The sequence below is a fragment of the Chelonoidis abingdonii genome, chromosome 2 (genome assembly GCF_003597395.2).
Source record: "Chelonoidis abingdonii isolate Lonesome George chromosome 2, CheloAbing_2.0, whole genome shotgun sequence".
In the NCBI taxonomy this organism is placed as follows: domain Eukaryota; kingdom Metazoa; phylum Chordata; order Testudines; family Testudinidae; genus Chelonoidis; species Chelonoidis abingdonii.
This window is the reverse complement of record NC_133770.1, coordinates 240,493,972-240,520,091: the sequence shown is the minus strand read 5'-3', so window position 1 is coordinate 240,520,091 and position 26,120 is coordinate 240,493,972. Positions and strand designations below refer to the sequence as shown.

General features: G+C 45.9%; 1 protein-coding gene across 1 annotated transcript in view; it reads right to left on the bottom strand.

The window, feature by feature from the left end:
- The window catches only part of C2H8orf34 (chromosome 2 C8orf34 homolog), a 307,615-nt gene that overhangs the window by 219,594 nt on the left and 61,901 nt on the right, over positions 1–26,120 (bottom strand). The window contains exon 5 of the mRNA XM_075063069.1: positions 9,277–9,305. Coding sequence (XP_074919170.1) covers positions 9,277–9,305 — 29 coding nt within the window. The remainder of the gene's footprint in view (positions 1–9,276; positions 9,306–26,120) is intronic.

Below are 26,120 nucleotides of genomic sequence, written 5' to 3'. Positions count from 1 at the left end.
AAGGATTCTTTAAAATACAGCCAGCTCTCCTGGACTCCTTTCCCCCTCATATTATTCTCCCAGGGGATCCTGTCCATCAGTTCCCTGAGGGAGACAAAGTCTGCTTTTCTGAAGTCCAGGGTCCGTATTCTGCTGCTCTCCTTTCTTCCTTCTGTCAGGATCCTGAACTCAACCATCTCATGGTCACTGCCTCTCAGGTTCCCATCCACTTTTGCTTCCCCTACTAATTCTTCCGGGTTTGTGAGCAGCAGGTCTAGAAGAGTTCTGCCCCTAGTAGGGTCCTCCAGCACTCGCACCAGGAAATTGTCCCCTACACTTTCAAAAAACTTCCTGGATTGTCTGTGCACAACTGTATTGCTCTCCCAGCAGATATCAGGGTGATTAAAGTTTCCCATGAGAACCAGGGCCTGTGATCTAGTAACTTCTGCTAGTTGTCGGAAGAAAGCCTTGTCCACCTCATCCCCCTGGTCTGATGGTCTATAGCAGACTCACACCACATCACCACCCTTGTTTCTCACACTTCTAAACGTAGTCCAGAGACTCTCAGGTTTTTCTGCAGCTTCATACCGGAGCTCTGAGCAGTCATACTGCTCTCTTACATACAAATGGAACTCCCCCACCTTTTCTGCCCTGCCTGTCCTTCCTGAACAGTTTATATGCATCCATGACAGTACTCTAGTCATGTGAGTTATCCCATCAAGTCTCTATTATTCCAATCACATCATAGTTCCTTGACTGTGCCAGGACTTCCAGTTCTCCCTGCTTGTTTCTCAGGTTTCTTGCATTTGTGTATAGGCACTTAAGATAACTCGCTGATTGTCCCTCTTTCTCAGTCTGAGACAGGAGTCCTCCCCTCTTGCACTATCCTGTTCGTGCTTCCTCCCAATATCCCATTTCCCTATTTACATCAGGGCTTTGGTCTCCTTCCCCTAGTGAACCTAGTTTAAAGCCCTCCTCATTAGGTTAGCCAGCCTGCTTATGAAGATGCTCTTCACTCTCTTCGTTAGGTGGAGTCCATCTCTCCCTAGCTCTCCTCCTTCTTGGAACACCATCCCATGGTCGAAGAATCCAAAGCCTTCTCTCTGACACCATCTGCGTAGCCATTCGTCGACTTCCACAATTCAACGGTCTCTACCCAGGCCTTTTCCCTGCACAGGGAGAATGGACAAGAACACCACTTGCGCCTCAATCTCATTTATCCTTCTTCCCAGAGCCACGTAGTCTGCAGTGATCCGCTCAAGGTCATTCTTGGCAGTATCCCCTATAGGCCCGCTGAAATCATTATTTAGGTGGTGATATTTTACTGCAAAGTTGAGAAGACACTGTAGTAATACTGAAAACTATCTTTAAATTGAAAAACCAATAGTTGAAAAGGGAGAAAATAGTATGGGGAAAACAAAGTGATTTAGCACATTTTAGGACAGCTGTCATTTGTTTGTTGTGTGGTACTCTTAAATTTTTCAGAAATTTGTGGAAAATGCTTTTTAGCTGTAGGAATTGTGTTGTAAAGCAGTCAGGTAGCATAACAGTCACCATAGGAATCAGGGGACACTGGTCCCTGTCACTTGACAGATGTAATCCTGACCCATGTGACTAGACGGTAGAGCCAGCCCACAACATTTTGGCATCTGAGGCGGGGAGCTCAAATGATGCTCCCATGCCCCCTCGCTTGGGCTAAAACTTTGAAAGGTCTCAATTCTGCCTTCTTCCTGTTCTACTCCTCTCATGGTACTGCTCTGCTACCTACCCCAATAAAGGAGAACAACTTAAAATGCCTTGTTCGCAAATTTTAAGTAACACTTAACCTTCAATTGCCTGAACAGCAAATGTAACTTTTCTTGACTGTCTGCAAAGTAAACACTGGCATTTTTATCTGTTTGAATAATCAAAGTGGTGCTTTCCGCACCTTCTTGGCTGCAAAGATTTGAACTGCCACCTGAAGGTCCACAGTCTGGGGGAGCTCATGCTCTATTGAGATGGTTGCAAGGCCGACCAGCCTCTCCTGTGTCATTGTGGAGCATAGATGTGTTATTAACTTCAGCTTGGAGAAGCTGCATTCTCCACTGGCAACTCTTACAAGAAGTGTTAGAAGTATGCACAGAGCAACAAAAGCATTTGGAAAGAAGGTGCTCATCTTATTTGTGCACATATATTCCAGAATAGCCTTTGGAGTTGATTCTGTTGAAATGTATCTTGAAAGGGCTTTCAGTTCATCACCTAAACCACTTGCATTAATATTGTGCATGTCATCCTGCATCAACATTCTCTCTAGTGCCCTACAGTGCTGGTGTAGGTCTTCTTCAGGTATAGTGAGGAGTTTTGGAATATTATACAACATCCCAAATATACTGCTGTGTTCCTTGAGCTGCATGAAACATTTTTCAACTGACTGTATTGCACAATCTAGCACCTGTAAGAATCCAACTTTGCAATTGTTGTTGTGACTTCTAGATGGTTCCCATGCTCAGAATCACAAGATCTATCTTTCTCTCGGTGACTCTTTGTATTCTTAAATGGATGGGAAATCAGTACTTCAGTGTGCCAAGTTTCTCTGCAACCTCTGTCTTGTCACTCTCAGAATGTTGAAATCCATCCCTCATCTGACTGGTAGATTGTAGGTATGTCTTGCTTGTCCAGTTGTTTCATTGCCTCCAACAATATCCAAGGCACCTTGGAGTCTCTTGCTATAACATTTATTCAAACAGTATGTCATGCACAAACACAAGGCACACTAGAAATTTGAAGTTATGTATGTTCTGGTGATTCCATTTCCCATCTGCCGTAGGTTTTTTTCTTGGGTGTTTTGTGTTTCTCGCCACAAATGTTTCCTGTCATATTATCCCCCACATAATGGTAACTATGGCAATCTATCTCCCAATTTGGTGTTGACAGCCTTTATCCCCACTTGACTTCCCATGCTGTGGCACTCCAGTGTTCATTGTGTCAGGAGCAGTATGTTCCCAATGTTGCTTCAAAATTTGCCTATCGCTGAGTGACGCTCTGCTCCACAGGAGAAAATACAGGAATGACTCTGAATTACATTAAAAAAATTTAGCGCCCTCACTAGAACTACTGATGCTGCATCACTGACCCAAGTGCATGAATGAAAACTGCAATGGACAAAAAAACCTCCAAGGTTATTAGCTCTCGGACCGTGCCTGCCACCTCCTCTGTTCTTTCCTCTACTGTATGGCACAATTATCGCAGCCCTGATCTCTCATGTCAGCTCTTATCGCACATCCGTATCTTTCCAGCTTTTGAAGAAGCATTATGTCAGTACTCCAGCTCCTTAGTTATCAGTCAAGTCAATAATCAGAAATAGCGACCAGTCACCATGAAGGGACATTTTCATTAGGTTCTGTTGTTGTTACAATGCACCATTAAAGTCATTGTTCCGCTATGGCTGATGTCAGGTGTGCAGTCTAGAATCCAAGGAGAAATCTCATCTTACTGACTTCACTCTTCCAAATCTTCTGTTTGATCTTCGTCACGTGATGATCTCATTTTGGAATTGTTTTTCCAAAGAGAGCAATGGTTGCTTCACATATTGTTGTCATTGGGGTGACTCTCTTAGATGCTCTCGGAGAGTACAGCATCAAACTCAGCCATCAGCTCCACTATATAAGAAGTTTCCATTGTTGGCAATAACAGCCTGATCGGGAATTGTCAGCAGTACTAGGTTTGGTTAGCAAGCATTCTCACAACGCACAATAAGTCTTTTCAGAATATTTTGCCAGTAAAGAGACTCTGATGCAATTTTCTCTTGATGCTGATCATCCACCTTATTGGAGCTTTCTGGGATTTGCTGTTCTTTCATGGCATGCCAGAATTTCTACTCACATTTTCCAGTCCTTTGTCCCTGTAGAACCAGTCATTAATGTTCCAGCCACGTGGAAGTAGTTTGCCAACAAAAACAGTAGCAGATCTGGATTCTTTAGTAACATAACCATGGCCTCTCCACTTTGTCACCATCGGGGCATTCAATGCCAGTATGAATATAAGTTGGATGGAAAATTATTAATTTCATTGTCTTTGGGGAACGATGATTTTCACTTGCTGTGGCCCATTGCAGTTCAAGAAAGTCCACCTAGGGCTAGCCAAGTGGGTCCACAGTCCTTGGATATCTAGACTTAAGAACTAAATCTTCAGCAGCAGCTGTTCTTGTCTCTCGCACCACACTCTCTCTGATCTACAATTTTTTCAGGATATGTATGGGTTACAAGTCCACTGGAGATGGGAATATCGGATGACTGCAGTAGCTGCCGGTAGTCACCACCTGATAACTGGATAGATCGCATCTCTCACCACTCACAATCCTCACCTGGGCCGGAAGGACTCACCTCGTGAACATTGTGTCTATGATATCCAGGAGAGCTCCTTCTACCTGAGATAGAAAAGTTCCTTTGCCTTGCTTTTTTCTGAATCATGGCCTAGAGGGGCCGATTTCTCCCTTCACTATGACTCTGTCTTGCCAGCTATTGGCTCTCAACACGTCAGTGGAAGGAGACAAACAAGCAGGCTGGTAGAGGCCTGAGTGAGGAAGAGATCAGCATCTAAGCCTAACTGGCTCTACCACGTCATTGACGCTTGTTCTCCTCAAGTGGATAGGGAAGCAGCAGACAGAAGCTCTGAGACGGTGTACATCCAGTGCCAGGCTACTGGGGTGTTAGAGAGGTACATAAGAGGCTCCTCTCTCTCCTGCAGCCCTGCACTTCTGTTTAATCCCTCTCACCTTTTCTTCTGGCTGCCGGTTAAAGTCTCTGTGCTCCTTCCTCCAGCACAGCACTCCGTCATCTCCGTGCATCTAGAGCAGAGAGAATACATATGCACCAGCAGCAGACACAATTTTCTACACTCTGAGTCCTAGTGCTGCCTCCCCCGCCAACCACACACAGTCTGGCACCTGAGGCGGCTGCCTCAGTTCACCTTATGGTAAGGCCAGCCCTGCTAGAGGGAAGAAATAAGGATTAGTGCTTTTCTAGTACCACTGTGTGTCATGCCATTGTTATGGATACTGCTCCAATTACAGTTTCTGAAAGTATCTAAAGGCCTCATGGCCTCTCTTACCCTTTGGAAGTGCTTGCTAACAATTCTAACTGCTCTTAACCAAAGAAGACAGAGTGAAGGGGAGGGGGGTCAATTTATAATTAGCTAACAAATTGGTTTTAGCTGTTGCCTTAAATTTTACTGAAATTTGTGGATTACCATACAAGGAAAAATCCACACTTTTTTCAGACCAACTTTCTTCCGTCCCTGTCTGCAACATACATTGTGCAATTTGCATATGACTATTTAGCACATGAATGTTGTTTGCCCTTTTTATGCTGACTTACATCCAAATGATTGTAGGAACTGGGCCATTTTGTATCACAGCATTTTCAAGCTCAATTTAATGAAGAAGTTTAACAATTCATGTTATGCCTCACCTTCGCCAACCTTGCTTCCGTTTTAAAATCATGTTAGATCAACACATCAAAACTTCAGTGACCTATTTTATGTCTTTCCTTTCAATTTGACAGGCCCTCACTGTAAGAGTGGTAAACAGGAAGTCAGAGAAGATTGTACTGAGAACATTGTGGCATTATTTGGAGCATTCTTTCAAAATGATTGAGTAAATTAAAATACAACGTTTAATTTGCAGTCAGGTCTTCACCTGCATCTCCCATTTAAATCTTGGAATGCTAGCCTGATAAGTACTTTAAAGAACAAACAGAACACAGAATGGTGTGTCCTGGAGTTTCTAGAGGATAAGAAGAAATTTAAGAGATTCAGTCTGTAATCTTAGTCAAATGCATGTGTCTTCCATAAGGTTGGTGAGGAGGAGAGGGAATTGCATCCAATTCGATTATTTAAAGCCGTTGCTCAAGTCTTGTCAGCATGCTCCAGGATGCTGTTCTGGCACTTTTTCAGGGAGCCAGAACAGCATCTCAGTGTTTCTGGTACTTGCGTTCTGCCACTTCGAGTGCAGCACTCACCTGCTGTTTAAAGTTGAGATTTGTTCCCCTCTATAGATTATAGTTTAATGGATCCTGTATTTATGGATGCAGTATGTTTGCATTTACAGGATTAGAATATGAAAAAGTATCTCTGAGATAACAGAGATGAAAAACCATCTTAGAAAAAACCTCTAACTGAATATTTTAATATTAGGCAGGGGAGAGCAGACAGGGGGTCAAAACTTGCTATGATTTACTGGGCCACCTTCATCCCTGTGTAATCCTGAATCAGTGACTCTTTGGCATCCTCCAATTACTAACTGTCCCTGCTAAAAAAGTGAGTGAAGCAAAGGAATTTCTAAGCACTGTTGCCAAATCTCACAATATTATTGAAATCTCACTTTATTTGGAGTTTCACATAAAGCCCTAATCTCTGCAGGCCTCCGATTCAAAATGTTAGCTTTATTTTTTAAAAATAACCCTTACATTTCTGAAGAAAAGCTTGAAAATGTGACCCAAATGTCCCCTAAAGGGTCAAAAAACAAAAGGCAAATAAAACTCCCCAATATATTATTGTTCCCAAAATCACAAGAGAGATTCAGAAGTCAAAGGCAGTTGCAGCTCCAACCTGCATTCCATAAAGGTGAGGGTCTGGAACTGGCAGTGCCCTCCCAAAGTGGAAGGTTCTGACCCAAGAGAGGATGAACCAAAGTACTAAAAGCTGATTCAACTCATTCTTCTGGGCAGTCAGCAGGACATCCTGAGTCTGGGCTGCATTTCAAGCTACTCTTTCCTAGTAGAACCTAGTGATGTCAGTAGTTCAAATAGCACCTGCCCTATGTAAATGTAAATTGCATCCAGAACGCAGCAGCCCTCACTGGAGGAGCTGGAGAACCAATGCATGAACTAATCATACTTCCAGGAACCCCTTTGGGCAGTGCTGGCCCTAGCCTTTGCAAGGCTGTCTGTGAAATAACGAACAGAGATGTGCAATTAGCGTTTGCCTATTACCCACCCATTGCCTATAATTACCCACCCATTGCTCTACTATTATTAACTTTGCTATTTAACCTGAATGTCTCACTCATTTAGGATGTAGCTATGAATAAATATTGAAAATATTTTCAAATAATTTAATTACCTTTAGTAAACATATTCAGGGCTATACATTTCAGGAAAGGATGTAACTTAATTTTAAATAACGAATTAAAAGAACAGTTTTCTAATACAGAACTCTTTAAATAGTGTATCTTGAATTTTAAAAATGCTTTAAAACTCTGAGTTTTACTATGCTCCCCTGTTATATTGAGTAGGGTCCTTTGTGAAATCCTGAGACTATAATAGCCAACATGCTCAGCCTCATGCCTCCTCCTGTGAAGTTGTGTGTACCGTTTCTTTGTGAAAATTAAGCCAGGCAGGAGAGTGCTGCAGAGACAGAGCAGCTTTAGGGATAATACTGTTTTACGTTTAATGCAGTTACTGTTCAGTGTTAGAGGGTGACTCCTTCTGTAGTTCAAAGGTCAGACTAGATGATCATAGTGGTCCTTTTGGCCTTAAAAATCTATTGATCTGTGAATCACAACACCTCTCCTTCAGCTTCTTTCTGTGCACACTTTGGCTGACGCCTCTTTGCTGTCAGTGTCAGCTTTGCTCCTGTTCTTATCGAGGAAAAAACCTCTTGCAGGGGCTAGAAAAGGCTTTGTCTCATCAAGCAAACAGTAAAATTAACTATATACAAAGAAAAGAGGAAAGATATGTAAATGAATGTTTCAATTACAGGAATTTGAGACAAGGTGAGTGAGGTAATATCTTTTTATTGAAACAACAACTTCTGTTGATGAGAGAGAAACTTTGGTGACCTGAAGAGCTCTGTGTAGCTCATAAGCTTGTCTCTCTTGCCAAACAGAAATTAGTCCAACAAAAGACATTACTTCACCCACCTTGTCTCCAATATCATGGGACCAACAGTTACAGCTACACTGCATAAAAAAATTAATGTAATTTTCAAAGTGGTTTCTCTTTAATTTTTTTCACTTTACCTATTTTCCTCAAACCTATGATAAAGCAGATGCAATACTGTAAAAATGTGAAACAGTCTGCATGACTGAAATGTATACAAGGATTAAAACAAAATTTCAGAATGTTCAAAATAAGCAGGTAAGTACAGTAGCAAATGAACTGTGTTTGCTGAAATTTATTTAACAAATCAGTATCTTAGTAATGTCATCAATATATTGCTTCCCATTAAATGGTGATTTTCACACTGAAATATAACATTTCAAAATATTGCACGTTTTGAGGCAAAAACAGGTCTTCATCAAGATGAAAGTAAGTATTTTTAGATACTTCCTCAAAAATAAAAGCATGTGGGATAACAAATTCTCTTTCACTCAAAATGCTTCTATTCTTCAACAAAAAAAGTGACATTTCACAGGTTTATGACAGGCAAAACAATTATGACTATCTCACACATTTCAATACAAACTATTCACATTGTCAGGGTTCTAGTAGCATATCTTTTGTTTTTACATTTAACAACTACTACTGGACACAGTTCTAAATGTGTGTAAAGTAAGAATAAAGGCCCAGGTCCTGAAATGCTTATAAGCACATGCTTAGCATAATTAACAGGATTACTTGAGTTTCGAATGCATGTTAGCATTAGAAAGTTCAGTGCAAAACACACACAAAAGGTGTGTGTAAATACTACCATTTGTAGATAGCAGCCCCATATCCCACATGACTCTTTGGCAATATGCATCATGCCTCTCTGAAACCCCTATCTTGGAGAAGTCTCTCCACCGCTTTAAGTGGCCACAATTGAGGAGTTCATCTTATACTGCATGCAACTGTGAAATTAGTATTCATGTTTTTTTCTGGCATGTGCATACCTAATCAGATCTGGGGCCAAAGAATACTTCTAAAGATGTTCACAAACAGTATAATTACTTCAACTTAAATTTAATAGGAGCTACCCAAAAATACGACCTCAAATCAACAATAATTATACTCATAGGAAATATTTAGCTTTAGGTATCCTATAAAATTATCCCTATTGATAAAATTAAGCAAAATAAGATGTACAGCTCAATAGCTTTTACGTGACCTGAGTTAAAGCCCATTAAAGTCAATGGGAGCCTTTCCGCTGATGCCAGTGGACTTTGGATCAGAGCCATAACATATATGAGCCCTGTCAACAGCCCTTACGTACCAGCTCCCCACTGAACTGAATAAGAGTTAAGTGTATGCGCAAGGACTGCAAGATTGAACTCTCACTGCCTAAAACTACCATAAACATCTGCCTGTTTACACCATTCATTAGATACACAATATCTCTTACCTTCTCAAGTTCATCAGAAATAGCAATGCCTGAAAACAAAGCAGATTTTAAAAAGCAATTTGAGAAACATTCTTTGTGGAAATGTATTTTGTTATAGTAAGTAAAACAAATGTTTAATCTGGAAACTTGGATAATTCTCTTCTTGCAAATGCAGTCTATTATATTTTGTTCCATTAGTGAAATTGACCAGATGCAATGTTCTATAGTTTTCTTCAGGGGCAATAAAATCAAACTGAGCTTTCAAACAATTATGAAACTCTGGAAATTTGTGGCTGTAGTAACAGACTGATGAAAAGCTAAAATTTGCTTCTATTTGTTTTCTAAAATTAAAAAAGCGATTTAATATTTGTAAAAGCAGCAGAGAATCCTGTGGCACCTTATAGACTAACAGACGTTTTGGAGCATAAGCTTTCGTGGGTGAATACCCACTTCGTCGGATGCATGTAGTGGAAATTTTCAGGGGCAGGTATATATATGCTAGCAAGCAAGCTAGAGATAACGAGGTTAGTTCAATCAGAGAGGATGAGGCCCTGTTCTGCAGCTGAGGTGTGAAACCAAGAGAGGAGAAACGCTTCTGTAAGTTGGCAAGCCATTCACAGTCTTTGTTATCCTGAGCTGATGGTGTGAAATTTGAAGGATGACCTGATAAAAGCCCTCAAAAAAAAGGAGTTTCTCTTTGAAGTCTGGTCCTGAAGTTTTTTTGCTGCAGGATGGCCACCTTAAGGTCTGCTATAGTGTGGCCAGGGAGGCTGAAGTGCTCTCTTACAGGTTTTTGTATATTGCCATTCCTAATATCTGATTTGTGTCCATTTATCCTTTTCCGTAGAGAAATTTGAGAGCTAACATAGTTCTTTATCTTTGTAAATTTACCCTAGGGTTAGCTCAGTCTAAACTTACTCCCAAAAATACAGCAAAGAGTTAACAGCATGTTATTCTTATACCGTAGCTGTATGATTTTTTACTTTATTGATAAATTTTCAATCATACCTACATGTTGCTATTTTTAATTTTAGAAAGCTTATTTTTACTGATTGTTTTTAAAACACAATGAAATACAAACAGAACTGTAATTAACATTTTAGGACCTGATCAATACATGAGAAATAAACAGACGTTAATGGAACATTTTCTCACTTATTCAGTGTTTACAAATTAAATTCAACAAAATACACTTTGTCTACCCCCACAGCAATTAATGTTTTCAATACCTTATGGCTTTTATTTAGTACATAACTACACCACTGTCCATATAGTATGTGGAGCAGGAAGTTGTTCCAATTTGAGTAATATATGCCATGAAATCCATTGTTCTACCCTTCACCCTCACCCCTGAGTTGTGTGGGTGTACGCAAATGAAAGGAGCTGCACAAAAGTAAAGAGTGAAAATTAAATTTCGCCGTCTCTTCACCCTGCACAGCCCTGTAAACGTAAGTAAGGATTTCCAAAACCCAGCTCTCCATTGCATTTGATTTTTTCTGGAAAACTAAAGCTAATCCAGCTCACAACCACAGATGTTATGATCTACCCATTCAGACACTCTACATCATCTCAGCAACTTTCAATGATTTTTTAAACCAGTTTTTTGCCCTGTGAGCAGTCCCCTATTCTCCTGCTTCACATGTCCAGTCACTATTGTTGCACCTGTGGAGCCTGAAAGCAATGCAGACGGACTTCTTTTCACAGGCAAAAGCAGTCACAAAAGAAGAAGAATCATTACAGAGCCCAGGATAACTCTGTGTCTAGGAGGCAGTGCTGGTGCTAGTCTATTTGGGGCCGATATCGCTCCCCACTATAGAAATACAGGAAAATAAGTGAGGGTTCTGGGGAAGGGAAATTCAATGAGGACTTCTTCACAGAGATCCTCCTACATAGCTTTTTTCATGTATCTCCAAAAGAGACAATGTGGACAACCCTCAAAGCAGGCAGATCCCCCAGGATCCACAGGATTCCAGGGCCATCTGAACTGATGTTGGGTCCCAGTGACTTCTTCTAACTCCCTAGCAGCAGAGCTTGATTGAAGTGTTGCTAACAGGGACATCCAGTGGCTATGGTTGCTCAGTGGACAGGGTGAAACATAAACACCACACAATGGTACCTGAGTTACCACAGTTACTTCCTTAACTGTTGGCAAATATTGACTTTTTGTTGTTAAAGCAGTTTATTTTTACAGTAATTTATTTTAAAATGACACAGTCAATTTAAAAACCACACTTCTGTTAATCCTCATAACAAAAGTGAGTAAATGTTGTCATAAAATCCTGAAAACTGATAAAAATTAGAGCAAAAAACACACACCACTCTATTTTCTTTACTATGTGCATTTGACACCATTTCCCTTGTACAGCCTATCAAATTCCATTGTTTGTGTGATATTTTTTTTTTTTTACTGCACAAAGGAGAGAAAAAAACTTTTTTTAAAAAAAATAAAAATATGAGAGTAATATGAAAGATTGTCAGGGAGACTAAGGGATAAACCTGGTATATGAAACTATTTTAAATTCATGTATTGTAACTGGTTACATTTCAAGTTGATGGTGTCAGTTTAAAACAGAATTATTTGTGCATATGAAATCTAAATACAAACTGTTAAGCCAAAATCAAACAATTATCAATTAATTCCGATACCTTTCAGACTCTGGCCTTTGAATACAATACAATTTAATCCTAAAAACTAACAGAATTTTGTATTAAAAAATCTGAAATATATGGTCTTCTGACACTGTACAATGCCAGATGTTTCAGAGGGGATGAACAGAACATTGCAATTAACAAGTGATCCATCCCCTGTTGTCCAGCCCCAGCTTCTGGCAATCAGAGGTTTAAGGACACCTGGAGCATGGGGTTGCATCCCTGGCCATCTTGGCTAATAGCCATTGAGAGACCTATATTCCATGAATTTATCTAATTCTTTTTGGAACCCTGTTATACCTTTACCTTTTGGGACCATTGAATTAAAAATGCAATTGTGTATGTGTTATTGTGAACTGTATGTAACTTCTTTAGGAGACTGACTAATGCAACATCTAGAAAGTATTAAGAACTTCAAAGCCCTTTTTGGGACAATACATGTGAAGTGAATAACCTAGAAAGTACTTGGAAGGAGGGAAATGCAAATCCAAAGACATATTCAAAGGTTTCTCAGATGTATTTGTTGCATTCCTTCCCACTCTAACTTTTGCCTTGTGTACACTGTAGAGAGGCTAGCAATGTGCCTGTGTGTGACGGGGTGAACTTACCCCGCACTGGATAGGAAAGGGTTAACTCCTCCTTGTGGGCTGAGGAAGCCCTGTCCCCATGCCCCTACTGGTTATGCCCCAAATATAACACCAGTATAAGAGTGAGCAGCTCAGCTCAATGGGGGCTCACCACCAAAGAGGAAGGATGTCTGCTGCAGGCTCCAGCCTCAGAGCCATGACAGCTCCTGACCACAGAAGCAAGAGGCGCCGAGACTCTGGCAGATGTCCCGATACCTGCAGACACCCCAGGGAGTTCAGAGCAACCAGGAACAACCCAGGCAGATGAACCCAGAAGTCGCCCAGACCACAGATGCCAGAGTCACAGTAGGAAGTAGCTCAGGTGAGGGACTAGCCATAGTCCCAAGTGTGGTCAGCGTGTTACAGCTAGATCCCTGCTGATTCAGTGGCGAATGCACTCACCGCTATCATGGTCCTGGGCTGAGACCCAGTGGAGCAGGGGAGGGCCCAGGTCCCCCTACCCCAGCCACCACCTGCCTCCAGGTGGCGGCCAACTACCCTATTGACTCTGGCCATTAGGCCTTACTATCCAGCAAGTCAGGGCCAATCTATTGACCCTGCCACTAGGCCTCCCCACACTGTGAACCAGGGCCAGTTTATTGACTCTGGCTGCTAGGCCTTGCAAATCAGAGTGATTCTACTGACTCCAGCCACTAGTCCTCACTGCTCCGTGAATCAGGGTAGCCCTATTGACTTGAGTCCTTGGGTCTGACTGCTTCAAGGTAAAGGACAGCCTGAGGGATGGGGTGAACTCACTCTGCACTGTACACTCCCCCACACCAGCCACACCTGGTGGAGAATGCAGGCAACAACTGAAGCCTGCTGAGAGGCTCACGTTGAGATGCCCACGGTGGAGGACGTGTTTTCCTTCCCCACTGCCCCAGATAGTTGTACCTCACCATACAAGGCATAGAAGGTTTCAGGATGGAGTCAGCTTTCCAAGAGCCATTTCAAGACTTTATCTAACAACAAGAAGCCCAGCAGGAAAGGCTCATGCAGCAGATGGTAGCTTTGTTACAGCCAAGAGGAGCCCTGCCTGCCATCTCAGTAGAATCCAATCTCTGCTCCACACCACCTAGCCCCCCATTGTGGCTCACCAAGATGGGGCCCGGGGACAATCCCAAGGCCTTTCTAGTAACTTTTAGTGGGTGGCCACTGCCACATGTTGGCCCCTAAGCCACTGGGCTACCCTTATAGCCCCATACTTGATGGGGCCCGCCCAGGCAACTTATTGCAACCTCAATACCCAAGAAGCACTGGACTATGAAAAGGTGAAGGAGGCTACACTTGATCACACAGGCATCAGTCCTGAGACATTCCAACAATGTTTCTGTTGAAAGTGGCACCCTTTGGGGCTAGACCAAGAGCAGTGGCCCAGTGCCTCAGGGATTATGCCTGGCTGTGGCTGGAACCGGACAAGCAGTCCAGGGCCTAGGTAGCAGAAGCAATAGTCCTGGAGCAGTTCACTCAAATCCTCGCAGCTGGGGGGAAGTTTACTTGGTGGCCAAAAGTGGGGAGCCACAGAACTGAAAACGAGAAGAGTTGAGAGAAAGGGATCAACCAGCTGGAGGAAACCCGCACCTGACAGAGTCCAGAGGATACCAATGCCTGGCTGACACCCTAGCCAACTACCCAGGCCCAACCTGGTGGCCACTTGCTGCCCAAGTCTCATCCCTACTGGATGAAGACCCTTGGATGGGGTTCGGGTTGCTGAAAATGGACCCTCTGGCCACAGAGACCTAAGACCTTTGTTATGAGCATGGCCAAGATGGGCATTTCTGGATTGCAGTTACAGACAAGCGTGGGTAGCCAGTCCACAGGCTCAGAAGAAGCCCACGGAGAAGCTTGGAGTCCCTGTGTGTGTGTAAATGGGACACCCATTGTGGCTCTCATTGGCTCTGGATGTCCAGAGGGAGCTGGTCCCAACCCTTGAACCGAACAGGTCCCAAATACACCTACAGTGCATCCACAGAGATGTGCACTCTTATCCCACTACCTGAGTGACCTTGGAGCTTTCTCACTTCCACATGGCCCTCCAGGTTAGTGTGACCCCTAATCTAGCCTAACCCTATTCTGGGACGGGACTGACCATCATTCTGAGACCTTTCATAGGACTGCGCCCATTACTCGCCAACAGGGGAGAGTGATGAGACAATGCTGATGACTCCTCAGCCATGACCAGGATAATAACCCAGGGGAAGGGCCTTCCCAGAATGGGGACCCCCTCAATCAGGCACATGTGTGGATGACAACTAGGCCAAACTTGAGCAAGATTGCAATTTCATCCTTGAGCAGCGGGAGGATCCAACTCTTAGCTGAGCCTGGGAGCAGGCCATAGTTAGGGATCAGGAAGAGGAAGATGCCCCCGACCCTCAGGCCTCCCAGCCGCACAACTTTGAGAGATGACAGGACTGCCTCCATCAAGTAGTGGAAGAATCTGACTCATGAAATGCTCCGACAGCTGTTAGTTCCCTGGAAGTTGCACAGGAGCCTCTTGCATCTAGACCATTTGGTGCCCTGGCCCAACACCTTGGAAGGGAAAAATCCTCCAGAGGATGGCGAGGAGCTTCTTCTGGACAGGCATCCATCAACAGGTAAGAGACTATTGTGACTCATGCCCAGAATGTTAGCAAACTGGACCCAAGGGACAGCCAAAAGCCCCACTTTTCCCACTCCTCATGGCTGGGGTACCCTTTCAGTGTATAGGGCTAGATTTAGTAGGCCCCCTGGAGAAGAACATGACTGGCCACCATTACATCCAGGTGATCATGGACTATGCAACTCAGTATCCAGAGGTTGTCCCCTAAGATTGCACTGAAATTCGTGAACATTTTTGCCCAGGTGGGAATCCTCTGTGAAATCCTAACTGATCAGGGAATGAATGGGCTCTACCGCTTAATGGCCAAGTTGTGCCACTTCTAGATATATGAACCCTCCGGACGTCCATGTACCATCCCCAAATGGATGGCTTGGTGAAAAGGTTTAATAAGACACTGAAAACTATGTTGCGGAAATTTGTAGAAGAGGATCCCAGCCACTGGGATACTCTTCTCCCCGCCTTATTATTCACTATACCGGAGGTACCCCAAGCATCAATAGGTTTCTCCCCTTTCAAACTCCAATATGGAAGGCAACCCCATGGCATCCTAAACCTCCTCAGAGAAGGATGGGAAGAACAGACAAAGGGAGTGGCCCCATCATGTGCTGCAGTTCTGGGAGCGACTCCAAACATTGGGGAACTTCACAAGAGAATATGGTACAAGTCTAGGAGATCCAAGCTCAGCAATATAACAAGGAGGCCCACTTACATAAAAAAAGCTGCTTCTATTACCCTTGGCCAAATCCCAGGTCCGGGCCAAATGGCAAGGCCCTTTGAGGTCACTCGACGGGTCGGACCAGTTGATTATGAGGTCTAGCTGCTAGGATGACACCGGGTGATGTGCATGTATCTTGTCAACCTGCTGAAGGCATCGAAGACCAGGGAAGTCCTACTCATCAACCTCTACTCACCTGAAACAAAGCACGGAGTGCTTGTCAATGGCCCGCTCAAGGCCGGAACAGTGGCAATGTGAGAAGGGCTCACTCAGGTTCAATCAGAGCAATTGCAGGATATCCTGTGAGCCTTCCCTGATGTCTTATCAGTCGGACCGGGGCAGATACCAATGGCGAGCCCAATCAGAAGGTAAGCATTACCCACAGGCCCCTGCCTCGCAAGATGGGGAGGCAGTGTAGAAGGAACTGAAGACCATGCTAAACTTGGGCCTGATAAAGGAGTCACACAGTGAATGGCGAAGCCCGATAGTCCTGGTCACAAAAGCAGACGGCTCAGTGCATTTTTGCATTGATTTCATGAAAGTAAACAAAATTTCCCATTTCAATGCCTATCCAATGCCACGAGTGGATGAACTCTTGGAATAACGGGAGGTGGGGAAGGGAAGGGATGCAAGTTCCTGTCAACTTTGGATTTGCCTAAGGGATATTAGCAAATCCCCGACACCAAACTGTCACCCTAAAATGGCCATTCTGACAATTTATAACAATGCCACTTAGACTGCACAAGGCCATGGCCACCTCCCTGCAGCTCACGGACCAACTGTTACAACCTCGAGCACTATGCCAGGCCTACATCGATGGTATCATGTACAGCATCCTGTTGGGAGGACCATCTCCAACACCTATCCAGGGTGCTCTTAAGGATGCTGGACTCATGGCAAGCCCCACAAAATGCCACCTAAGGCAGAGTGAGGTGATGTACTTAAGATACACCATTGGGGGTGGGGGGACACCACAGCCCCTGGTTGACAAGATACAGGCCCTATGAGATTGGCCCACCACTACAACAAAGATACAGGTAAAGCAATTCCTTGGTCCAGCCAGATATTACCAGCGTTTTGTCCCAGACTTTGTGATCCCGCCAGACCTAACTAGAAACTCACACCCCAGAGGGTCCAATGGTCTGCTGAGAAAGAGAGAGAGAGAGAGCGAGCCTTTCAGATGTTGAAAGAACGACTCACAAGAGGACCTGTCTTGATACACCTGGACTTCCAGAAACCTTTCATTTACAGACAGACGCTTCGGAAGTGGGCCTTGGGGCAGTACTGTCACAAGAAGTTGCCAGGGAAAACACCCGGAGGAGGCCTGGGCTGTTAAGTGGGTCATAGATGCCCTGCAATATTATGTATTAGGAAATACGTTCAGAGTTATCACAGACCATGCATCCCTGCAATGGTTAAATAGCATGAAGCACACCAACACATGTGCATCATGTGGTGGTATCTTGCCCTTCAGCCATAAAACTTTCAGGTATTATGCTGCCCCAGGGATGCACATGCCAACACTGATTTTTTTCCCCCAAGGACAGGCAGAAAGGGGAGAGAAGAAGAACCTACATTTGCGTACCCTCTTAAGTGGGAGGATGTGTGACAGTGTGAACTCACCCTGCACTGGACAGGAAAGGGTTAACTCCTCCTTGTGGGCTAAGAAAGCCCTGCCCCCATGCCCAGGAGGGAATGCCCCAAATGCAGTACCAGTATAAAAGTGAGCAGCTTGGCTCAGACGAGGTTGACCACTGAAGACAAAGGACGTCCGTTGCAGGCTCCAGCCTTGGAGCCATTGCAGCCCCCAGCTGCAGAAGCCAGAAGAGCCAAGACCCCGGCAGATGCCCCGATACTTGCAGACACCTCAGGGACTTTGGAGCCACCAGGAACAGCCCAGGCACAGGAACCCAGAAGCTGTCCAGACCACAGATACAGGAGTGATGGTAGGAAGCAGCCAAGGTCAAGGATTAGCCATAGTCCCTAGTGTGGTCAGCATGTTGTGGCTGAATCCTTGCCGACTCAGTGACGAATGCACTTGCCACTGTCAGGGACTTGGGCTGGGACCTGGTGGAGCAGGGAGGGCCCATCTCTGGGTAGAGGCCCATCACCCTATTAACTCTGACCATTAGACCTTACTGTCCTATGAATCAGTCCCGCTTTATTGACTCTGGTTGTTAGGCCTTACTGTCCTGCGAATCAGGGCCACCTAATGACCCCAGCCAGTAGGCCTCCCCGCATATTGATTCTGGACACTGGGCCTTGCTGCCCTGTGAATCAGGGTAACCCTATCAACTTGAATACTTAGGTCTCACTGCCTCAAGGTAAAGGACAGCTTTAGGGATGGAGTGAACTCAGGCCACACTGGAAGGAGACCCCCTCATACCATCACACCATGAAGTCTCACTCTTGAATTTCAAAGAGCATTCTCAGTGTGTCATGAACTACTTCAATACAATGGTCCCCACACAGCAAGAAGATGTGCATGCAGGCTTTTCACTAGGGGAGATATTTGGAGGCACTGTATCCTTACTGTGCAGGACTATCACCAGAGTCATCAACTGCTTTGGGGATGTTGGTCAGTACTGAGCTGGTATCTGGACCCCAGGCATTATGGTACTATCCTACTACTGCCTCAAATTGGGGGTCCTGACCCAAAAGGAAGTTGCGGGGGGGGGGGTCACAAGGTTATTTGGGGGAGGGAGTCACGGTATTATCACCTTTACTTCTGTGCTGACTTCAGAGCAGGCCAACCAGAGGGCAGCTGTTGGCCAGGTGCCCAGTTCTGAAGGTGGTGCTGTCATAAATAGATAGCTAAGGGTTAATGTTTCTTTTACCTGTAAAGGGTTAACAAAGGGAACCAAACACCTGACCAGAGGACCAATCAGAAAACTGGATTTTTCAAAGTCAGGGAGGGAATTTTTGGGATGTGAGTCTTTTGTTTGTCTCTCAGCTATGAGAAGCTTCTTTCTATCTTCTAATCTTCTGTGTCCAACTTGTAAGTACAGGTAGAAAAACAATATAGGCTTTTATAAAGAGAGAGAAGTAGTGGCCCTACCGAATCCTTACAGATTCAGGATCTATCACTACAGTAGCCACATTGAAATGAACCTCAGGGGCACTCATGGGGGGTTGCAATCAACTTGGTTGCCACTCGTACCACCATCAAACAAAGGCCTGGTCGAAAGTTTAATGAAACCTTGGGGGCATTGATCATTAATCGTAGAATGATACTCCCAATGACTGAGGCACCATAGTCGTTGCAGCAGTTATGCTCTTTTGCATTAACAGGCTCTACCAACATGCCAGTTAGTGGTTGTCATAGCCATATGAACTGGTGTATGGACCACGAGTTAAAGGAGGCTCCATTAAGTTGTGAAGCAAGCAATGGAGGGATTTACACCCTCTTCGCAGAACTAAAACAATTCTGGACCTTGTAAGCAACCTACCAAAACACCTCCCGACTACCTCTTAACCTTGCTAGAGAAAACCTGAAGGATACTCGGAAGAGCAAAAGGCCTGGTATGATAAACATACCAGAGACCGTACCTTCAAGAGCGAGACCAGAGTTATGTCTCTTGAAGGCACGAACAGGCCCATAAGATGAAGCATCATGGAAGGGCCATTCATGGTTCCAAGAAGTCGCCTGGGAAGCTGTTAACTACCTCATAGACATTTCCCAATTTCCGCACGTAACCTCAAAGTGTACCATGGTTAACCTCCCACCCTTTGATTCCAGAGACTACAGGTTTGTCAGTGTACAATCCCAGAGCAGTAGGATGCCACGCTCATTGCCTATCATGATGGCGTCTACACGACTGGAAAAATAAGCAGCGGTGGGCGATGAAGAGGTGAAACCTCATAACTACCCTATGGACGTATCGCTTTAGTGGCAACAATCAAGGAGTTGTGCAACTAGCTGTCGCCCCAATTAGTTCCATCACCACCCCAGGACCGACCTTCTGACAGGCCATACTATGTACACATTCTCCAATTGAGTCACAGTAATCGGCCACGCCGGAATCTAGTAGAACACGCACCACGCTAACTGCCCAGCGAGCTGGTGTCTCTACATGCCCAAGCTGCTATTACAACGGGAGATCCAGAACATCCTAACAGATCCGTGTATACATCCCGCTCCCATTCTACCAGCTGCCTGATGTGCACCTCCAGTGGTTCTGGTACCACAAACAGATGGGGAAATAACGCTTTGTGTGATCTACCGTAAGCTAAATGTGTATGAACTCTTCCAGACAACTATCGACAGACCACGCACACGCGATGAGCATTTCGGTGAATAAGTGCGGACATGCCCTAGTTCATCTCCTGACGACGCTTACAATAGATCTCTAACCAAGGGTACTCTGCGCTAAGTAACCGCTGTAGATGAACTGCCATACTGAGAGATTCCACCGCGAGGTCACCGCAAGCTTCACAGCAGTCACCCAATGATAGGCGGGGCAGTGTATGAATTTAATGCATACTTCCTCTCGGAGCTGTCGAAATTGCCACCCGCCATCATTTCCTTTCCAGATGGCGGTAGGAATGGTACGTAGCAGAGCTGGAGAATATGCAGATTTCCTAACTCGATGATGGCCATTTTTCAAGCATCAGACCTGGCCACGATACATACACTAGTACAACCTGGAAAAGGTCTTGACGTATCAGGCAAGCATGACTAACGCCCTTTTTATCCGCAGTCGGGCATCTATTGACCCTGACTGGCCCCACACTGTGAACCAGGGCAGTTTTTGATCTGGCTGTAGGCCTTGAAATCGAGTGTTCTATGACTCAGCCCAACTAGTCATCACTGCTCGTGAATCGGGGAGCCCTATTGACTTGGTCCTGGGTCTGGATGGCTTCAGGTAAAGGACAGCCTGAGGGATGGGTTGATCACTCTGGCACTGTACTCCCCCACACAGCAACTGTTTATGTGAGATGCAGGCAAATAAGCCTGCTGAGGGCTCACTTGGATGCCCACGGTGGGAGGAGTGTTTTCCTTTCACCCCCTGCCCAGATAGTTGTACTCACCTCAAGGCTAGAGGTTTCAGGATGAGTCGCTTTCAAGAGCCATTTTCAAATTTATCTACACAGGCCAGCACGGAGGTTCATGCGCAAGATGGTAGCTTTGGTTCAGCCAGGGCTGCCTGCCATCTCAGTAGAATCAATTCTCTGCTCACACCACCTAGCCCATTGTTGGCTCCCACGTGGCCGGGGACAATCAAGGCCTTTCTTAGTAACTTTAGTGGGTGGCCATTGCCATTTGGCCCTCTGGCGCTACCTTTAGCACTGTTGATGGGGCACGCAGGATTATGCACCCCATACCAGAGCACTGGTCTATGAACGGATGAGGAGGTACATTGATCCACAGGCATTCAGTCCTGGAGTATTCAACATGTTTTGTTGAAAGTGGACCTTGGGCTGCCAGTGCAGTGGCAGTGCCCGGTTGGCCGTGGCTGGTGGCTGATGGCAGGTCCAGGGCCAGGTGCAGAAGATCGTCTGGGCAGTTCCTCAAATCCTCGCGCTGGGGAAGTTTATTGGTGGCCAAAGTGGGGAGACGAACTGAAACGGAGAGTTGGAGAAAGGGATAACAGCTGGAGGAAACCCGCACCTGACAGAGTCCGAGGAATGACCATGTGGTGACACCCTAGCATCTACCGCCCAACTTTGGTGGCAACTTGCTGCCAGTCTTATTCCTCTGGATGAGACCCTTGGATGGGGTTTCGGGATTGCTGAAAATGGACCTCTGGCACAGGACCTAAGACCTTTGTTTGGCATGGCAGGATGGGCATGTTTGGATTGACGTTACAGCAAGCGTGGGTAGCCAGGTCACAGGCTAGAAGAAGCCACGGAGGAGTTGGGTCCTCGTGTGTGTGTAAAGGGACACCTTGTGGCCTCTCATTGGCTCTGGATGTCAGAGGGAGTTGGGTCCAACCCTTGACCGAGGTCCCATCACCTCAGGTGCATCCAGAGTGTGCACTTCTTATCCCACTACCTGAGTGACTTGGGCTTTCTCACTTTCCACATGGCCTCCAGGTTAGTGTGACCCTATTCTAGCCTAACCCTATTCTGGACGGGACTGACCATCATTTGAGACCTTCTTATGGACTGCGCAATTACTCGCACGGGAGAGTGTGAGACAATGTTGATGATCTAGCAGACCAGGATAACTACCAGGGGAGGCTTCCGAATGGGGACCCTACCTCAATCGAGGACATGTAGGGATGACAACTAGGCCAACTTAGCGCGCTCTGCTCTCTCTCCTTGAGCAGCGGGAGGATCAACCTCTTAGCTGGAGCTGGGGAGCAGGCATCGTTAGGGCATCAGGAAGAGGATGCCCCGCCTTCAGGCTCCAGCGCACAACTTTTGGAGATTGGACAGGATGCCTCATACGTGTGGAGAATTGATCATGAATGCTCCGACCAGTTGTTAGTTCCCTGGAAGTTGCACAGGAGCTTATGGCAATCTAGGACCATTTGGTGCCTGGGCAACACTTGGAGGGAAAAATCTACAAGAGATGGCGAGGAGCTTCTCCTTGGCAGGCATCCATAACAGGTAACGGAGATTTGTGACTCTGTCCCGAATGTTAGCAACTTGGACAGGGACAGCAAGCCCCCTCTTTCCATCTGCTGCTGGGTACCCTTCAGTGTATAGGGCTAGATTTAGTAGGCCCCCTGGAGAAGAAATGACTGGCCCTTCTCAGGTGATCATGGACTATGCAATCAGGTATCAAGAGGTTGTCCCTAAGATTGCCATGAAATTGTGAACATTTTTGCCAGGTGGGATCCTCTCGTGGAATCTGAATTGGATCCGGAATGATGGGACCTCTACACACCTTTGGCAGTTGGTGCGGCTCTTCCAGTCGAGATACTAGTGACCCTCGAGAGTTCCATTCCGTATCCCCAAATGTATCGGCCTTGACGTGCAATACTGTGTTTATAGGTGCTGAAACGACTGTTCTGCGGAATGCTTTGGTTTTCGAGAATGTGTCTGCCAGGCCACTGGGGGTCTACGCTTATCCCTCCTTATTATTCACCATAGTTACGGAGATAGGGTCCTCCATGGATCAATAGGTTTCTCCTCTTACCATCATTATGGAGGCAACCGCGATCGCGCTCGTGAAGCCTCCTCGAGAGAGGTTATGCGCGCAGACACCGACAAGGAGTGGCCATCTGTCTGCATGTTTCTGGAGCGCTCCAACATTGTTGGCGAAATTTCACAAGGAGATATGGTACAGGTCTAGGGAGATCCAGGCTTCCGCATATAACAGGAGGCCCTTCATTTAAAAAGATGTCTTCTTACCCTTGGACCATTAATCCCAGTGTGGGCAACTGGTCATAGGCACGTTTGAGCGTCAACTCGACGGGTCGGACGCGTTGATTATGGCGTCTGTTTGCTAGGATGATCGATTCGTCGAGGGGTGTGTGATTGTTTCGCTATTGTCAACTGTGGAGGCATCGAAACGGGGAGTCTAACTCATTCACTTTACTCGACTGAAAAAGACGGCGGTGTGCTTGGTCAATGGACTCTCCGGTGGTCAGTCCGGAACGCTTGGTCATGTGAGAAGGGTCTCTTCAGGTTCATCAGAGATTGCAGGGATTCTGTGAGGCCTTCCCTGGATGTCTTATTCAGTCGGACGGGGAGTACAAGGCGGGGCCCTCGAGGTAGCATTACCCACGGCTGCCTCGCAAGAGTGGGGGGCAGTGTAGAGGACTGAGACTTATCTCGCAAATTGTGGTTCGGGCCTGATGACGGTCCTCCGCTCTGAAATGCGGAGCCGCGATGGGTCTTCAGCTGTATCGCAAAAAGCAGTACGGCTGGCTCGCGGTGTTTTTGCTTTTGAATTTCAGATGAAATTGGTAGAGAGAGCGCAAGATCATGTGTGCGCGCAGATTTTCAGCATGCCTATTCCATGCACGAGTGGTGAACTCTTGAGAGATACGGAGGTGGGGGGAAGGGATGCAGTTCTGTCAACTTTGGATTGCTAAATTATTTGGATGGCTCCACACATCTACACAGCCAAGTTATTCGCAGTGATCACAACTGCTGGTGCAGGACGTCTTCACCAAATGTCTTGCTCTCCTATCCTCCTTGCGACTCGTGTGTTATAGACGAGTGCCCTAGTGTGCAGCTCAGCGGTCATCGGCGCTCTCGTCCGTGGCGTCTCAGCGTCAGCCGGTCACCAACCGATCTCGCGCAAGCGTATGAGGCTACATCGGATCGTCGATAGTACAGTCTGTGGCAGAGGACCATCGCACACCTATCCGGGTGTCTTCTTCAGGATGCTGACGTCATGGCAGCCACACAAAATTGCACTACGGAGAGTGAGGTGAGTTGTCTTAAGAACACCATTGGGGGTTGCGGGGCCCAACAGCCTGGTGTCAACGATAAGGCCCTATGGATTGGCCCCACTACACAAGATACAAGGTTAAAGCTTCTTGGTCCAGCGATATTACCAGCGTTTGTCCCAGACTTTGTGATCCCGGCCACGGACTAACTAGAAACTCACCCAGATGGGTCCAATTGGTTTGCTGAGAAGAGGAGGAGAGAGACGCGAGCTTTTAGTGTTTGAAAAGACGACTCACAGAGGACTGTCTTGTACTGGGACTTCCAGAAACTTATTTACAGGAGAGCTTCGGAGTGGGCTGGGGCAGTCTGTCACGACGTTGTCAGGGAAAACACCCGGAGGAGGCCTGGGTGGTTAACGTGGGTCATAGATGCTTGCAATTTATGTATTTAGGATAGTCAGAGTTATCAAGGACCATGCATCCTGCAATGTTATAGATGAAGCACCAACACATGTGATCATGTGGTGGTTTCTTGCCCTTCGCATACTTTAGGTATTATGCTGCCCAGGATTGCAACTGCCAAACATGTTTTTTCCCAAGGAAGGCAGAAAGGGGACGAGAAGGACCTACTTTGCGTACCCTCTTTAGTGGGAGGTGTTTGACGGTGAATCACCCTGCTGGACAGGAAGGGTCTCTCTCTCCGCTCGCGCGCTCGCGAAAGCCCTGCCCCCATGACCTAGGGGAATGCCCCAAATGCACAGTACCAGTATAAAAGTGAGCGCTTGGCTCAGACGAGGTTGCACCAATTGAAGACAAAGGCGTCCGTTGCAGGTTCCAGCTTGGAGCATTTGCAAGCCCCCAGTGCAGAAGCCTAGAGAGCCAGCCCCGGGAGATGGCCCGTACTTGAGCACCTCAGGGCTTTGGGCACAGGACGCAGCAGGACCAGAAGCTTGTCAGGACACAGATACAGGTAAGTGATGGTAGGAAGCAGCCAGGTCAGGATTAGCTAGGTCCTAGTGTGGTCACGTGTTTGTGGTCTGAATCACTTGCGACTCGTGCGAATGCACTTGCCACTGTCAGGGACTTGGGTGGGACCTGGTGGAGGGAGGGCCATCTTGTGGGTAGTAGGACCATACCTATTACTCTGACCATTGACCTTACTGTCCTATGAATCAGTCCCCGCTTTATTGACTCTGGTGTTGGCCTTACTGTCCTGCATAGGCCACATACCCAGCCAAGGCCTCCTATTTGTTCTGGACACTGGGCCTTTCTTGCCTGGAATCAGCGGTACCTTTCAACTTGTACTTAGGTTCCTGCCTCAGGTTAGGACTCGTTGGGTGGAGTGAATGGCAATGGAGGACGACCCCTTCTACATTCAGCACCATGAAGTCTCACTCTGATTTCAGAGCTTCTCAGTTGTTGTATGACTACTTCAATACAATGGTCGCCAACAGCAAGAGATGTGCTGCGGTTTTCATGGGGAGTTATTTGTAGGCCTGTTCCTTACTGTGCAGGACTATCCCGAGTCATGCAACTGCTTGGGATGTTGGTCAGTACTGAGTTGGTATCTGGGACCCCAGGATTATGGTCTGATTACTACTGCCTCATTGGGGGTCCTGCCCAAAGGAGTTGCGGGGGGGGGGTCACCGGTTTATTTGGGGGAGAGTCACGGGTATTTTTCCCAACTTTAAAATTTTTTCTGTGCTGACTTCAGAGCAGGCCAACAAGAGGGCAGCTGTTGCAGGTGCCCAGTTTGAAAGGGTGGGCTGTATAAATAGATAGCTAGGGTCATGTTTCTTTTACCTGTAAGGGTTAAAAAGGGAACCAAATACCTGACCATGGGCAATCAGAAAACTGGTTTTTAGTCAGGGAGGAATTTTTGGGTGGAGAGTCTTTTGTTTTGTTTCAGTTATGGAGCTTCTTTCTATTTTCTATCTTCTGTGTCAACTTGTAAGTACAGGGTTAGAACACGATATAGGCTGTTTATA